This window comes from Ostrinia nubilalis, chromosome 18 (assembly GCF_963855985.1).
Source record: "Ostrinia nubilalis chromosome 18, ilOstNubi1.1, whole genome shotgun sequence".
Taxonomy (NCBI): domain Eukaryota; kingdom Metazoa; phylum Arthropoda; class Insecta; order Lepidoptera; family Crambidae; genus Ostrinia; species Ostrinia nubilalis.
This window is the reverse complement of record NC_087105.1, coordinates 14,711,288-14,729,580: the sequence shown is the minus strand read 5'-3', so window position 1 is coordinate 14,729,580 and position 18,293 is coordinate 14,711,288. Positions and strand designations below refer to the sequence as shown.

The following is an 18,293-nucleotide window of genomic DNA, read 5'->3' as shown; positions in this document are numbered from 1 at the left end:
AGAAGATAGATTGAAGTAAAAGGGACATCTTTCCTCTTCGCACAGCATGGCGAGTTTAAAACCGATTCAAACAATCAATAAAAACAAGCACTCACAAAAGGGCCTTTTAACGTCTCCAATTCGATAATACGGCGCCGAATAAACAGGACATTATGAGCTATAGGCGTTAACAAGCACCTTTAAAAATAAGGGAGGAAAAAGCTCGCTCATTTGCGAGAGTACGCTAATCCCGGATCATCCCGGCACTGGGATTTCGCCTGGAATAATGAGATACAGCCGAAAGATATGTACTTGCCCTTTTGGGCTTCTGGAGTGATAAATATGAAGATGGATAAAGCCTTTTGAAGGGTCGCGATAATTAAATTTTAACGTTTCCGTATTGAGAATCAGGGCTTTGTTAAAACAAACAAAACAATGTACCCCTCAGAATGTTTTGCTGAAGCAGCTTGACCTTTCACCTTTTGATTGTTAAATTCACTTCGATATCGGAGGTGCTTGAAATGAATTTCCACCATAAACAATATTGATCAACGCTTTTCATGCAAGATAGTAAAATATCTACAATATCTTGGCAAGCGACTCGTAGGACCGTCTTGAAAACTGTGCAGCAGCGATACTTAATATGCAAAGTTGTATGCAACGTAGTGGATGGAAAAGTAGAGCCGGGGAATAAACTAGTAAAGATTTTATTAGTTAGTAAGTAGGTACAGAACCTACCTACACCTTATATCTGAACAAAAACACTATACAGGGTGGATTTTTTTAATGCCACCTGGAAGGAAAGTACTCTTAATATTGTAGATAGAAAAATTTTCTCAAAGAAAACATTCCTTTATTTTTGAAAAGAAATAGAATTGCAATCAAAGATTTCCAATAATTTGCTTGCCACACCCGGGAATCGAACCAACTAAAATCTGCTAAAAATTACACCCTGTATTTTTATTACATCGATCGTTAGGGTTAAGTATAAGGATGAAATCTCTCTAACAAACTTGATAAATCAAATGAAAGGAAAACCATGAAATCTTAAATTATTTTAAATATGTACAGGAAATTGTATGGTATGGTAGAGAATTTTCGAAAAAATTTCGAAAATCTTTGAATGCAGTTCTCTTTCTTTTCAAAAATAAAGGAATGTTTTCTTTCAGTAAAATTTTCTATCTACAGTATTAAGAGTACTTCCCCTCCAGGTGGCATTACAAAATTCCACCCTGTATAAAAGTATTATAACAATAAATCAGCTACATTTTTATTAATTTTTCAATCAATATTTCGGCTTTGCAACAGATAATAGGACGGCTGTTATACGCTCATTTACAATTTGTTTAAAAGGGTTCAAATTAAATTTGCAAAGCATTATGATATTTTTATATCATAAGTAACACGATACCCGTCTTATATAATAACACATAATTTCAAAAAACATCTCTATGCTAGGGTTGCCATAAGTGTGGGGACTCAGACGGGGACATTTAAAGAAAAACTATTAAAGGTAGAAAAAAGGAGCTTTTATTACAACAATAGGTATTAATCAACATTAACCAAAGTATTAAGTATCTGTCAACATTTTTTAATTAGCACACGTTCCCCCTTAGTCTTACTAATAAATGGTTGTATAGCGGTGGTATAGCTATACAATCTTTTGACCTTATCTGTCATTGTGACATTTGAATTTGACAGATAAGGACAAAACATTGTATAGCTATACCGCCACTATACAACCATTATTAGTAAGGGGGTATGTAATCAACAAACATAAAATTATCACAATGTTATTTTTTTAATAAACACAAAATATAATCAACAACAAAATAAATATAACATTCTCAACTATGCATGGCATTGTTATTTTTTAAATTAACACAAAATATAATCATCAAATATTATATCCTCGTTTATGCATGGCATTTTTTTTTTATTAGTACAAAATATAATAAATTAATCAACATATCAACAATCAAACACATCAACATCATAGTCACTATTGCCGACCTGAGCCGAGCGCAAGCCGAACGAGCGAGAGCGCCCGATAGTGTACGATAGTGTGCGTGACCGTGTGCGACAGTGTTCCCTATGTGCCTACTAATGCGCTCTTGCTCTGTCAACGTCGAGAGTTCGCGATCCCGAAATGTGTTGATACTGTTGATGTAAATTCGTGAAACGTGAACGGACAAGACTAAGTGTCAGCGCTTACGTCGTTCTATCAACGTACGATTAGCCTCATTAGCCTAGCTAGTTAGTCGCGTTTATTTCTACGTAGGTATATTACTGTTTACCAAGTCCAGCCCTCTATTAAATAACTATGATTTTTAAACGGGGACAAATTGCTTATCGGCCGGGACGCCAGGACACCATGCTTCAAACGGGGACATGTCCCGGCGTACGGGGACGTATGGCAACCCTACTCTATGCGGTTCTCAATGTTAAAATATATTTACTGTTTTAGTAGTAATCGATATAATCACATAAGCCTCTCCTAGACTGGGCGCGCGGGCGGCACGGTAAAAACACCTTGGTGGCAAAACTTTCCGCCCACACCCCGTAGGTAGCGATGAAGAATCTATTCTGGCTATTGATGTTCCGGTATTCATAGTTTCAAGTGGAACTTCTCAGGATAAGCACTACAGATGAAGCGTATTCCAAAATAATAACACTGAAAAGTAGAAAAAGAATTTATTTAATTAGGACAATTCCTACCTAAACCAGATTGAAATTAATTTCAGAATTTGGCCGGTCTGCCAAGTTTCTTAAGTTTAAGCCTACACACACATTGTTAGCAACAAATACAAACTAATTGAAAACTTCCTCCTTTTTTGAAGTCACTTAAAAATAACACTATGCATAATGTTTTTGAAATTCATTCAAAACCGACATGTTGTGCGCAATAGCTGTCACAATACATGTCGGTTTCGAATGAATTTCAAAAATCCAACGCATATGATGGTTGAAAATAAATAACCGCTATATTATCCTGAATTTTAGTTTTTAATAAGTTTTCATTATTCTACTATCGTATATTTTGTGTAAAAAAATCTGATTTATAGATTCGTTGGACTTGTTTTCCACGCTTGTCATACGCTCGCCCTCCAGACATGTCAACTAATGAGCTGGAGGGCGGAGACAGTTACATAATAACATCAAAGCTAAATTATTTTTTATTGGATTCGCTTTATACTCAAAGTTCAACGCCTATACATAATTAAGATTACAAAGGTCTCATTTTATGATACTAGCGACCCGCCTGGGCTTCGCACAAGTGGTATGTATCATTACTATTCATCATTTCAGCCATAGGATGTCCACTGCTGAACAGTGAACATAGGCCTCTCCCAATGATTTCCACAAAGGCCGATTGGTAGCAGCCTGCATCCAGCGCCTTTCTGCTACCTTTATGAGTTCGTCAGTCCTGCACCTTGTGGGTGGACATCCAGGATGTCACATCCTACGCTGCGTTTTCCGGTACGTGGTCTCCACTCCAGAACCTTGCTGTCCCATCGGCCGTCTGTTCTGCGTACTATATGCCCTGGTCCATTGCCACTTCAGCTTGCTAATCTGTTGGGATATGTCAGCGACTTTTGTTCGATTACGGTTCTCCTCATTTCTGATTCGATCTAGTAATCGATAAGTGCTATGTACTCGTATTATTATGTATAAGTAAACCTTCCTCTGTCTATTGCTGAAGAATGCATTAAAATCCGTTGCGTACTCCTAATACAAGTTCTAAGCGCACAGATAGCAGGAGCGACTTTGTTTTATTACGTAAAGAAGATGCTTACCAACGTGTGGCTTTTTCAGTCCTTTCTAATTATGGAACATCTTGTAGAGCATCGCGTAGTAGGTGCAATATGTACTTACACGCGAGACAAAGGCTTTGAGCTCGAAACATAATGAGCACATCGCTTTTATTATATTAAACAACGTTTTTTCCATTAACAAGCTGTGAATTAATGTGAAAAGCGCGTGAAAACACTTTGTCGCGGGCCGGAAACTATTTATTATTCACTCATTTCTGATTTGTGTTAAATTAATGGAACGATATGATTAATAATCTTTAAAGCCCGTGATAAGCAGGTAAGCTGTTTATTATCACAAAATCGTGAAGCGTTTTTTTTTTATTTCAAAATTCGTACATAGTTTATACAATCAGTTTAGCAATTTCAAAATGCAGACACTATTTATTGAGATTATGCTCAATTCGACTAATAAATCGAGTGTCGGAATTTTGGAATGAAAAGAAAAATAAGATCTAACGCGATGCTGTGACGTCATAATAAACCTTCTCGGTTTTCAGATATTATAATGGTTACAAAATATGTAAATTCTTTTTTTCCTGATCCCTTATCAAAATGTATCAAACATATTACTTGGACTTTATTATTAAATTCGCGCTATTATTGCGCTTAGCGATCGGTGCGGTGCGTTCGAGCTGAGGTGAGTGAGCGCCTAGAGCGATATTAATTAGCAAGCCCCGCATGCTTTGCTGCAAACACATAAAGCTGGCTAGAGAAGAAAAGACAAAATCGTTTCGTTTTGTATTGTACTTGGTTGTTGAGTCATAATGTGAAGCTAACTTGTAAATACCAGCTGTTATATCGTGTTTAGCGCTCGGTGCGTTCGCGCTGCGCTGAGCGAGCCCGCGGCGAAAGGTAAATTGGTGTCACGTGCTTTGCTGCCAACACGTACAGCTGGGCAACAGATAAGACAAGCTGTATTTTACTGCGATACGTAATATTTGCAGTAATTTAGTAAATACGAGCTGTTATTTGCTGTTTGCCTGAGTTCCAAGAGCAATGGCAACATTATGCTGTCTTGGTAATTGCCTAATTTTGTTTTTATTTAGATACTTTGGGACACAGTGTTGGTAACCGATATTGAATTTAAAGCTTAGTAGGTATTACGGTTCCAATAGTTACGTTTCTCATTGAAACTTATTTATATTTCGTGGTTAATTGTAGAGATTTCTTCGATACAATAATTAATTTATGACATGACAAAGTACAAGCTGAATAATTTGTCAGAAAAATGAAATTGTTTTTGGAAGTTTTGTGCCTGAATATTATTTGATATTTTTATGAAAAGAATCGCGATTGATTAACCATGATTCACAGAAAATATAGTAGGTAATTCAAAAAACCGAATCGTTCAAGCCAGACGCGCCGCTTTTTTGCTCCGGTGTCAAACAAAGGACACATTCTTATCAATTTAATAAGGATCTTATCAAGAAACCATTCGGTTCGAGTTTCTTTTCTATTTTAAAGGTTCTTTATGGACGATTTTCCTGTGCTGAGGCAAATACACTTCATTGCACAATAACAAAAGATACTTTCAAGGCAACAAAGAGAAGTATTGATCAACAACTTTAGCAGATTTCGGCATTGGCAGATTCGTCGTTTCAGCCAAATAACGTCCACAGCTGGACAAAGGCCTTCCCCAAGGATTTCCGCAACGACCGGTCCTCACCGCCCGCATCCAGATTATCTATTGATTATTAATTTGATTAGTTATATTGTTAGTTAATTCGTTTTTTGAGGCAGTTAGTGTTAACGTCAGTGGCTGGCCTTATGTGCCGATGATGTGCGAAACGCAGCGCGTTCTTGCCGTAAAGTATTCGCTGGGATATATTAGCGATAATATTCGGCGTTGCAGCGGCGCTGTGGGCTGGCTGGAGGCATTAATCATGGGATTAAACGTCGCGATATTAGCTTGATTTTGCTAGGCCCTGTTTATAGAAAAATAATGTCTGAATTTGAAGTTTAATCTATACAAAAAGCCTGGGTTAAAATAATAATCCTAAAGCTGAATTATCCACATGATCAGGCATACGCTCAAGGTTATTAGTACTCGTAATGTAAGGTTAGATAGGCGTTAAATCATAAAGAGCTGTTTGGTAAACATAATATTATCTTCTTAGCCCCGGTTCGACCAAACTTTTATCCGAGAATAACTCTTAGTATAACTGGTATAATTGGTATAACTGGCACATTGACAGTTTCAGTATGGGAAGTATGTCAAAATGTCGAATAACTGACGATTTATTCTGAGATTAATATTTACTCTTGTTTGGTCTAATCCACCCTTAGATTCTATGTTATTCAAGTTTTCATTGGCAATTCAATCGGTTTGTTATAGAATTTGTATTCACACCTTCGAACCGCAGCATCACAAGCGTGACTTCCTTGAATCGTTTCGAGTTTCTCTCGTTAGAAGTTGAAGTAAAACGTAGTAGTTAGTCGCGCACACAATCGCGCAAGTTCGCGCCCGCCGCGTATGCTTGCGGACAACTTTGCGACATGCCCGCAAAGCGGAATACATCTGGTTCAGTTTGAAGAGAAACCCTTGAGGTTTGTGTTGTTTATTTTCAGATATCTTTTTCAACATATGAAAGGAGATTACTAAGTTACACGATGTTAGCAACTTATTGCGATTTATTATTATATTGAATTTTATACATTTTGTTTTCTTTGCATTGAGTTGTAAATTATTTGTAGTGAACCAACTTAAAACTCTTGTTAGTGCATTATTTACATCGTCAAAGTTATTTTTACTTCTATCAATATTAAAAATCAAAGATGTGTCATCAGCAAATAACACGATTTCGCAAGAGTCCTTAACAAAATATGGTAGATCATTAATGTATATAAGAAACAAGAATGGACCCAGAATGGACCCCTGCGGAACTCCCATTTTCACAGGTGACCCAGAAGACAAAACACCATTTATGTCAACTTTTTGAACTCTAAAGTTTAAATAGGATTGTATTAAATCCAAAGCAGAGTCCTTCACCCCATAATAGTGCAGTTTGCGAATTAGCGTTTGATGTTCTACGCAGTCAAAAGCTTTTGAGAGATCACAGAAGACCCCTAGTGCATTTTGAGAATTCTCCCAAGCCTCGAAGATATGTTTAAGTAGTGCAACCCCGGCATCGGTGGTGGAACGACCCTTGGTAAAACCAAATTGTTCACTATGAAATAGTTTATTAGAGCCAAAGTGAATCATAAGTTGCTCCTGTATGATTTTTTCAAAAATCTTGCTTAGAGCGGGCAAGATAGAAATGGGTCTATAATTGCCAGGGTCGGTTTTGCTACCAGACTTAAATAATGGCATTAGTCTACTATGTTTCATGAGGTCGGGGAAGATGCCCTTCTCTATGCAATTATTGAATATTATCGCTAACTGTGGGGAAATTATATCAATAATGTGTTTGACTATCTTGACAGAGATGCCCCAGATATCAGTTGTACTCTTTACATTTAAAAGATTAAAAGTTTTAGTGATATCTAATGGAGTAATATGTTTAAAAGAGAAGTGCGAGTCACAGGGTGTCACGTGGGTTTTCAGGAACATGGGTATATAGGAATCTTAATTAAATATAAAGCCTATAGATGCAATAGATTACGTAAACATTTCAATTTGTATTAACGACATAAAAGAAGTCATTGTTTGAATATTAAAAAACGAAACTTTTAAACGAAAATTGGCGTATTGGAATTTAGTTTAAAAAATGCTAGAATTCTGAAAGGGTTGGTTTTTATTTCGGAACAAACATTTCAGGCGCGTACTATTTTCTCAGATTTTAAATTTCATTGGAGCCACGCTGCCTGGTTGTTTTGTGCAAAAAGAGCATTCCACTATGGGTGTCTCGTTCGCATGGTATTTCTTTTTCGGGTATGCTTTGAAAATAATTATTTATTAAATAATGTTTAGTCATCGTCTGCGATAATTTTAGATTTTAATTACTTAATTGTTTAAAAAAATACTATAAGGAAAAGATGTAATAAATTCGGAAGAGGGTAACGCTAAATTAAATTGTTGTACTTATTTGCCTTGACTAAGATTGTTATAAATAGAATTAATTAATTTATTTATTAGGTACACCGACAAAGTCACATACATAATACAGTTCATAATTTAAATATATTTTTTAGCTTTTTTTTCAATTTATCTACCTATTTTTGCTCATGATTTTCCTTTGTTTATCTTTGTCAGTTATAGAGTTTAACGCACCTTTCCCTACATTCTTCAGTCGCTGCTGAGCTTGAACTTAATTTATTAGCATTGACACAAGTCTCTTGATTCAGACCCAGGTTTTTGTTGCTAATGACAGGTGTAACATCTAGCTAAGGATTATCCAGAAGTTTCGTCTGGGAGCCCCAGAGGACAGCCCCCCCCCCATAGACAAATTAACATAAGTGACAGAAAACATTTCTTCTTCAGCTTCACGGAGCGACATAACTTCGGAATGTTGCTTGTCTTAGGAAGCAGTACGTAATTGTTGTTGTCATCACGCATCGAATCTCTTAGAGATACTCGCATCTCTTCCCTCATTGGTGCCTCTGAGCAGCCAGCCTTGTCCGGGCCGCGCCGGCTGGGTGCCCACGGGCCGGTCGTCCGCTCCCGCCAGCTGCAGCTGTGCGAGCAGCATGCGCCGGCGCCGCGCGGAGCGGTTGACGGAGCTGCCGTGGACAAGCAGGTACTCTTCGGCTTCACGGAGCGAACTAAGTAACTTCGAAATCAAAACTGTCACTTAAGTAATTATGTCTAAGGAGGTATAGGTAATTTTTGTGATTACGCGTCGAATCTCTTAGAGATACTCGCATCTCTTCCCTTATTGGTGCCTCTGAGCAGCCAGCCTTGTCCCGGCCGCGCCGGCTGGGTGCCCACGGGCCGGTCGTCCGCTCCCGCCAGCTGTGCCAGCAGCATGCGCCGGCGCCGCGTCGAGCGGTTGACGGAGCTGCCGTGGACGAGCAGGTACGAAAAGATGAGGACGTCACCGCGCTCGGCGATGACGGGGGTCGCGCCGGAGAGAGGGAATTTGCTCTGTGAAAGATTTTGTTTTTTTATCAAGTGAGTTCTAATGGCTCTGTGATGGCAGAGTAGCACTTTGGCGATAAAAGATGATAAGTATTTGGCAGTGTGGTCGTGTTCAAGTTTGATCTTAATCACTCCACTTACTCTTTGTTTTGTTCAACGTCAATTAGAGCTATGTTTCGCTGGTCATAAATATAGGTGTGTTGATGGACTGAATCTTTCCACGTCTTACTTCCTTAAAAGAAAAGCCTTTGATAAGCTTGCTTCTGAGATTTATCTCTAGCGTTCGTAGTACTCCTATGCTTAGTTAAACCAAATTGTTACATGTCAATTAATTACCTGATCCACATAATGAAAGTTCCCTTCTCCGATCCCGTGGTCCTCCAGGGGCCCGAGCTTGTGTGAGCCGGGGTACACGAACAAGCCTCCGTTGTCCGGGTCCGCTGCCTCTAGGTGGAGGAAGGCTGCTACCAACGAATGGTGCTCGTGAGGGAAGTACGGATAGTCCTGAAAACAACGTTCTTTTATGTTTATGTTTAGACTCTTAAGATTTTTCTTTCTAACTTATAAGTAAATTCTTAGCATTTGAATAATTGAGCAAATTTCTTTTTTTCTTACATTTCAGCTGAAATTATTTCACAAAAATATTATACCCATATCAACATAATATTTAGTTTTTATTTAATTAAATGTTGTTAGGTTCTGTTGTACAATGATAATTTTGATAGACTGATATTGAGTCAGTGTTTGTTTATCGTAGCAGTGAAAGTCTGAGCTCCTTTTATTGTCAAGCTACGCAAAATTTAAAGTTTCTTTAGAGCCCCTGTCTGTTTGTTTGATAAAATATTCAGATTTAAAAAATACATTTTTATTACTTGGTGCATGGGATAAGCGGCTCCCGTCTCCGGGGGCTTCAGATGGGCTTTGGTGTGGTGCAGCACGATGTTCTCAGTCTCCATTATGTCCTCTAATGCATCCAGGAGATCGTTGTTGAATAGGAACAGATTGAATGCTGCTGAATGATACTGCAGGTTGTGGATACCTTTCACCTGAAAAACAGTAGGTAGTGTAAAGGGCATGATAAAAACTTGTAAGTGACTCTCAGATAGGGATATATCACACACCACACAAAATAATATGAAATAATACCAACCGTAAAGGCGCTGTCATTCTTCCTATCGTTCTCATCGCTGCCTACCCAGGAGGCTTCCATCTTCTCCTGGTTCTTCCTCTCGAACAGCTTGTCATATTCTTCACTTATAAGAGTCAGGTCCTTCTCATTGATCAAATTCTTCAGCACAATGTACCCGTTGTCTTTGTAAAACTGTTTTTGTTCCGATGTCAAACGACCCATAGTTTGTGAATGACAAAAAAAGTATCACTTTTTACTGTTGAGAGAAAAACGACAAAATAAATCTGGGTTGTTTCAATGTTCACAATATCACTCTATTAAACTACACACTGTAATAAGACAGAAACAAGTAATAAACTAGCTCTAATGTTGTTATTAATATGACTTTGTTTATATTTCAATATCGATAATGATAAGAGATTTTAAAAACATAACATGTCGCGTAATCACGGTAAATTATGTAATCATATTTTACTGTCAACTTACTTAATTTATATTCATCATTATTATCTACGAGATGTGCGTAATCATTAAAATATAAACAAATTAAAAACGCGATGAACCTCACACTTTTCATAATATTTACGTTATTTGAGTTGACGTACTACTTATTATTTTATGTTAGGTAAAACGTACAAAAAGTGTGCAACAAACTTTACCCAACTCTACAAAACTATAATATCCTCATGAAAAATGACCATTCCCCTTTACAAAGTAACACTTGGTAAGACAATGCATCGCCGCGCATATTCTGCTGCCCGCAAGACGTACTCGCGCGCCGGACTACATTGCGGCCATAAATCCACGGCGAATTCAAAGTTGGCGATAATAAATCACGCCGGGCGTCACGAGTAGGTCCGAATGGAAAAATACTCCGTTTGAAAGAATAGCTAGTGGGTAATGATGGCTGCCTGGTTTACCTTGGTTTGTGGACTATAGCACTAGTTGCGGGTTCGGGTCTCGCATGGGTAAATATTTATGTGATGAATAAGAGTATCCTAGAGTCATAGATGTTAAAATATGTAACGATTAAAGATTAATAAGACTATTATTAAAAGAGAGAATTATTTAAAAAAGCATAGGTATGTTTTTTTAACATAGAATTATGTAGGTCGCTCGCAACGTCGTTTGTATGAAATTCAAAAACTGAAGTCTCACCTAAATGAAAAAATATCCCATTTATTACAACTAGTAAAATGTGTTGACTATGTTAATAACTTTTTAATACTTAAATTTTCTTTCTTTGTGTTTTATAATAGCTTACCCAAAAATCGTGATCAGTTTTGCCACGAGCTCATTTTAAAACTAATAAGGGAGAACCTGAAGTGTAGCAGATAAGAAAGGCTCAATTTAAAGAAAACTTTGCCGATCTTTTTTTTTAAATTGGCCGATTTTAGAAGAAATGAAAGAAAACCCATTAGGGCGCTCTTGCCCTAGTAGCTATTAAATAGTCCATTGCCAATCATATGTATGGTGGTACCGAGCCAACGTTCCATAGTAACAATATAAGGGAATTATTAAACCATTTTCATAGGTTTTAATCAAAATAATTTTGTGTGAACAATTTCCGCAGTAAAACTAATAATTGCCGGGTACATAAGCCAGTAATACAGTGAAAATTAATCCCACCGCAATCCATGCTATTAATTACCTTCTTAATTACATTTAACAAAATTGTGTTGCTGTGTTTGGGGGTAGAATCAAAACTCCAATAGTTAATGTTATTGGAAGTGTATGAAATCTAGCAATGTTATACATAAGTACATACGAGTAGGAGGGAATGTGTGAAAAGAGTTTCTATCTATAAAGAGTCGTTATCTAATAGGTAACACATTATTTCCTAAGCTGTGATTCAGATAACATTTTATGTTAAAAATAAACGTTTTATAGCTTTTACAATCTTTATCGTGATTCAAAGTCAAATATCAAGTGAAACATAGTTACTGTGATAGTTAATTGTAACATACTTTGATTGATATTTGTATTTCATTTACTATGTTTTGTATAAATTAAACATAATACCCAATACAGTTCCCAAAATATTATTATGACACGCGGTCAAACTCCAATTATCCCAGAAGCATATTGCAGATGCTCAGCTGATTGCTATTGAACGCGGAAACAATACGAAATGAACAGTATCTAGACAAAATTTAACTAGACACCTAGCACAGCCGGCGGCCAGCTGTGGATCACTGCCACAGCTCGGCTAAGACAGCCAGCTTCTGTTTTTGCCTGTAGAGTCGGTATCAGTCTCGGTCGCTGGCACTTGAGATTATGTACATACATACACTGTATGATGTACTTTTTCTATTGCGAACATTCAGCTAAAACCTTGAAACTCGCTCTCTGCTGATATTTTCCATTGTCCTGGGCCGATGGAAAATGTAACATTTGTGACAGAATTGATTTCCCTGGGTAACTCGCAAATGATTTAAATTTAAATCAAAGAAATAAATAAATCTTCCATTTTGTTCATGTACCGAGCGTGAACACGTTGTTATGGCTGCTTTCTTTTGGCGGTGACTGTGTTGCCGGTAGATTTGCCTTTGTGTCGAGGATGCATTTCATGGAAGATGCACCCCCTTGAATCGCACAGCCCCCTCTAGCACTAACACGAAAAGTTTTAGACTGTACGACTCGACTGGAAATCAAACCCTCGACTACGTTTCAATTCGAGTCGAGGGTTTGATTTCCAGTATAGCTAACACTAAAATTAAGAAGGATGGATGAGGTGAGTTATTGTTCGGTAACAAACCTCCTCTTGTTTGTAAAAGTTTCGTTAAAATATTAAAATTTCATGTTCTCACTACGTTCAGGATTTCATGTGTATGCTGTTTGTTTACATCCCTAAGTAAGAAGATTACAATAGGCTCGTTAATATTTGGATTTTGCGCAAACGCAGCTCGCTCTACGGTCTGATACGAGTGTAGGTCCTACTTTAAAAGGTAAAATCGTTTGGCAAACCTTTGACTTGGATATTTTACACTCGGTAACAAAACAAAGCTGAGTTTTCTCATAGACCTTACTGAATCGTATAGTGTAAAAGATATTTGAAGGGCACTCCGTATACTTCAGCACTCACGAGTAAGATTTCCCGACACGTATGCAGCAACGTTTCAAACGTCTCGCCGACCGACGACCGGATTGATTAGGATTCCGTCTCTTAAATGGACTTCTAGAGGGGCAACATTGTAACTACCGCTGTTGTAAATACCTACTCGTGATACATGAAAGTGACGTTGATAAAATTTACAATTCCTTCGTTTGTTTTAACAAAATAACGTCCACTGCTGGACAAAGGTCCACCCCAAGGATTTCTAAAACGACCGATCCTGCGATGCCCGCATCCAGGCACTTATCGCGACCTTCACTAGATCGTCGGTCCACCTAGTGGGACTGCCCACACTACGTCTTCCGGCCCGTTGGACATTGAAATTCACAATAATAATAATATAATAATAAATGATTCTTTATTCAAGTAACCAGGACTCAGTTTGTTAGTAACAATTGCACTTAAAAACTATGTTAGTTGAAACAGATGTAAAATAAGAAATTAAATAAATTGAATTTAGATTAAGATTTAGAATTGAAATAAGTATTATAATAAATTATACTCATTTCAATTCCAAACCCACAATTAAGTGTGAGGTTATGCATACATGAGTCATCCCCGCTTCACTCCACAGGTCACAGCAATGCCTCACGTACACACAATCCAACCTGCTCGCAATCATGGTCAGGATGCTGTTGCCACTGCTCCGGACCCTGCGCACCAGGGATGCACATTTTTTGCGCATTGTGGTAAAAAAGCAGTTGACCCGTGCCTCTGCAAACATCCCTGACGCACTGCAGAAGCGGGGCAGTCCCAACAGCACCCTGAATAATGATATTGAAAATAATATCGTGTTCAATGGATTTCATAGGATCTTTACCGGAAAATTGACGATTTTCAATAATTTATGATTCTTTGTATCAATAAAGAGATCTCGTTTATCCATTTTAATATTCACTTATAAATGAATCCGTGATGCGAATTCAATGCCTCATTTCGAACACAATAAATATCATGAACTTCGGTGATGTTGGTTAAATCAAACAGATTTCAGAATGATTAAATCAAACCTTGAAAATTTTTGTAATAAATGGCGTTATATCTCATGAGCAGAGGTTATGTAAGATGTGATTCTGTCTGACTAAACCACATAAATAAAAAATAAATAATTGTTTTTAGTTTTCGCATGGAGAAAATTCTCTTGAAATTCTTTGACCATCTCTGTTTTAATGTAAGCGTCTCCAGTTTCTTTATGCGGTCTCATACTGGTCTTACCTACTTAAACAAGCACTAACAATATTTTAAATTTTAATTAAGTAATGTATTCACGGGATGCTTTTATGCGAAGTTATGAGTGTGCTCATAATTTTTAAAAGATAACAAAGCAATTATTTCGTCGCCGGTGAAAAATAACGCATAAGTACTGCACTCGCCGCCATGCCCGTTTTAATTTACGACACTAAAAATATTTTAAACAAAGAAACTCCTCTGCGGGTTTTATGCACAGTTCGTATCAGAACGGCCAGCTTGAAAAAATGGGTGAATGAACTTACAATGGTTCATTGTCTGGTACGTGGCTCAACTGATCTACTAGTCTTAAAAAATATTTTCGTAAGTAGCAATCAGAAGTAGGTGCAAGAAGAGTTTTAAGAAAGATATAGATAGATAAGATATTTGATGATAAATAAATCATTCATCTTATGCCATGGACTGCCATGCATGCTATAATAGACACGGGAGCTCCCCCAAGAATCGCTACAAAATACATCATTCCATCCAACTTCAGTAAATCATTAAATAAATAAAATATTTATTTTTCGCTATTCATTGTATTAAAGAAGGTACGTTTAAATTACATTATTTGATGCCCTTGCTATAGCTTAGGTAATATCTTTTAATTTTTATGTGGTGGCTGATTTATATGGACTACGCTATATGTCTGCAGATGGGGATTAACTTGCATGAGGAATGAAGTTAAAAATTATTTGAACTCACAAAGAGAAATGAAAAGTTTTCATTCAAAAGCTTTGTGTATTTTACCTTTGTCCAGCAGTGGACGTCATTTGGCTGAAAACGACCGGTATCGTCAATACCAAGTGATGAAGACGACTGGTGACCAAATATTGAGAATTTTAGAAATAAAAGAAAGAAATAGTTTTTAAAACTTATCAATTATTTAATTATAATATTTTAAACTTTATTTGAGGAAATTCACAACATTGTGAATTTCCTCAAATTTCCTAAGGCGATATTGTTTAAACTTAAATCAAATTCGGGTCGTATTTCAGAGAACATTTTAAATTTTAATTAAGCTCTTTTAGACTTAAGACCTACATACGTATAATATTATTTATTTTTCGAGGAAATATTCCCATTCGCGTAAATAAAAGCAGGGCGGTGCAAGTGCTCACGGTGAAATATTCGGAATGCTTCTGACAATCACAGACAAATGGAAAAATGTATATTGATGACTACAATCTGAATGGAAAATAAATGAAAAGTCCATGGAACGCACTTTGCCTGCATGGCTTTTTAACAGCAAAGGAAATAAATGCATCAAAAAATTCAAAAGCGATTGGTTTTTGTTTGCAAGTGTAGTTTCCAAAAGTTATTCTGTAAATCATCAACATTGTGAAAACGTAACCTACAGACAGAGTAATTTTCGCATACGTGTCGTCAGTAATTGTTGTATTTTTGCTAACGCAATTTTTCTGCTAAACCACTTGCTAACAGGCTTGTCAACCACACCAAGCGTCCATTCGCGCTGACGTCATATTTCTCGGAATTCCACCTTGTGAGGGTTTCTCAGAATGTGATTGTAATGTTACATGTCATTCGTAAAGGGAATCAGATAATAGCGATCGTTTGTAAAGTTTATTGCGGTGGAAAACGTTGACAAGTTATTACCGCTCGAAATCTGTCGTGGAAATTGCACAAAGGATTTTAAAAGTGCAGGCATGACCTCATACACATACAATACAACATTGGATACAATTTACTTTCAAGAAGGAAATGGAAAGGAAGAACTTTGTGAGCACTATATAGGCATCTTAACTTTCATAAGCTATCATTTAAATCCACAATGGCTGATTTCCAGAGAACTCTCATAGGTTCGTATTATGAAATGATGTAAAACTCGATTCATACTCACTCATGTACCTACTCGTTTAATTGAATTTCAATATTGATTCTATAGTGTAAATTAAACCATAACCAATATTATTTGAATTCGGTTTGAGGGGGAAATTCATGATATTTCAGATGCAAAGCTCCCGCAGGCAATGTTGATTAAAGTTAACTCGAATTGGGTTCATTTACAGGGAATATTTCATTTTTAATTAAGCATTTTAAGGTAGGTACAGTCAGCGTCAATGTCCGTTACATCCAAAGTAGTCAAAACCTTCGTAACACGTCTTTGTCACAATTGATTGAAGATTGTGTTGTCAACTCTTTGTCTACTTTGGGTGTCACGAACTACTTGCGACCTTTGAAATTCACGGGAAATACAAACATAAGCCATTCATCTGGATTTTTTTTTGAAAAATACATATTCGCAAAAATTTTACAAAGTATTTAGAGTGAATTGCGTATTGCGTATGTTTGTTTAAGGGTTTGGTTTCATAATACTGTTATAGAGGTCTAAACGACGGATAGTTTAGAGGGGTCCGGGGCTGACCGCCTCTAGATAACCAAATTGTATAATTTATATTTGAAATCTTTGATACAGTTTAACACAAACAAAGTAGCTTGGACTTAAATGATTACATTGCGGCTAAAGATAAATATGATTTTAAAGTTTAAACCGTTGATTTGACTGTGGTATTATGGTTTGGTGAAAGCCGTGCTCAATAATAACAAGTACTTGAGTTAAAAGGGCGCAGCTACATGTAATAGTTCAAAACACACAGAAGAAGAAGTCAGATTAATAACCAGTTATTATTTAATATTAAATACTGACATTATTTTATGTCATATCACGGACAACTCTGAATATATTCAGGTTGTTAAACGTAACCACTTTCTTACGAATAACATGCTCTAACAGATTAGTTATTGGAGTGGCGATTGTGTCGCACTAGTAACGGTAATAAAGACGACGTAATCTGCACAAAAGTGGAGTGATATGAAAATCAGGTGATCCGTCTGCTCGTTTGCCTCCTATCACATAAAAAAAAAAATCCGTTTCGAACCTTCCAGAAACACAATGGCTTGTCCCCAGGGTATTGGCACTCACATAAAGAGCTCTGAATGGCGGGTAGTTGGGAGGCGGTCAACAGCCGACTGCGGGCAGATAGCCCCGATGGATGGACTGTTACTGCCCCCTACGGGAATTATTTCAACTGCAATGACATGTGGATAATAAAAGGAACCTCAGGTCTATTTATGTAAAATACTGTTCTCACATCTTCAATGTTGGGCTCTTGTAAACAGTATACTTACAAAATATTTGAGAGTGAGACAAAAATGTGTATATTTTGTATAATCTCTGTCATCCATCAGCATTTGCTCGGTAACCACTGGCCCCACTGGGTTAGGCATATCGAACAATGCGACGAAGAGAGGCATTTAATTTATTAGTATACTAGCTTTCCGCCCGCGACTTCGCCCGCGTGGAATTTTGTCTGTCACAGAAAAACTTTATCGCGCGTTTCCCTGTTTCAAAAACCGGGATAAAAACGATCCTATGTCCTTTCCCGGGACTCAAGACAGACAGACAGACAGACAGACAGAGTTACTTTCGCATTTATAATATATTATGAGCATAGATTAACTTAAATAATATACAAAATAAATTCAGGCGTTTACACAAAAATCAAAACAGGAAATTCGTAATAAGTTACTTCCATCTAGATCGATTAACATGCGGATGTCGTGCTCTTAAAAAGCTGGTTTATTGGCATTTAAATTCAAACTTTATTTGTCCATACCGTTTTACTAACCGTTAAATAGTTAAATATGCAGAGTGTCCGTAAGAAGCAGGCAAAAAGCAAAATAGCTGAAGTATCGTGCAGCGCCGGAGGGTTGAAGGGTTCCGCATACATATTCAGTAGAGAGCGGACAAAATACAACGTACAGCGTACACTAACTATATCTCATTCAAAGTCACAAGGTGCCGTCCCCGAAATGTTCCTGCAATAGGTTTTCAGGGCAAGGTCAGTGAACAGACCTTTTTTGTAGAATTTTATTTTTATTTGAACAATAGGATATCAGACATGATGTGGCTCTAACAAAAATGGATACTGCGCTGTAATGCCTAGGTACGAGTAGTCGACGCAAAGTTTAAACTATCAGGCATTT

General features: G+C 37.1%; 1 protein-coding gene across 1 annotated transcript; it reads right to left on the bottom strand.

Annotated features, from left to right (window-relative positions):
* Positions 1-8,424: 8,424 nt before the first annotated feature.
* On the bottom strand, positions 8,425-10,275 carry LOC135080441 (phytanoyl-CoA dioxygenase, peroxisomal-like). Its single transcript, XM_063975079.1, has 4 exons — positions 9,962-10,275; positions 9,684-9,857; positions 9,148-9,315; positions 8,425-8,817 (listed from the first exon to the last, which is right to left on the bottom strand). The coding sequence occupies exons 1-4, from the start codon at positions 10,160-10,162 to the stop codon at positions 8,566-8,568; spliced, it is 795 nt and encodes a 264-aa protein (XP_063831149.1). The 5' UTR covers positions 10,163-10,275; the 3' UTR covers positions 8,425-8,565.
* Positions 10,276-18,293: the final 8,018 nt, after the last annotated feature.

What these genes read in the sequence shown, in the direction of transcription:
- LOC135080441 (XM_063975079.1), bottom strand. Translation starts at nt 10,162, where the DNA reads ATGGGTCGTTTGACATCGGAACAAAAACAGTTTTACAAAGACAACGGG. An exon ending in AGAATGACAGCGCCTTTACG is followed by an intron (nt 9,858 to 9,961) that starts GTTGGTATTATT and finishes ACTGTTTTTCAG; the next exon opens with GTGAAAGGTATCCACAACCT. An exon ending in ACTTTCATTATGTGGATCAG is followed by an intron (nt 8,818 to 9,147) that starts GTAATTAATTGA and finishes AATCTTTCACAG; the next exon opens with AGCAAATTCCCTCTCTCCGG.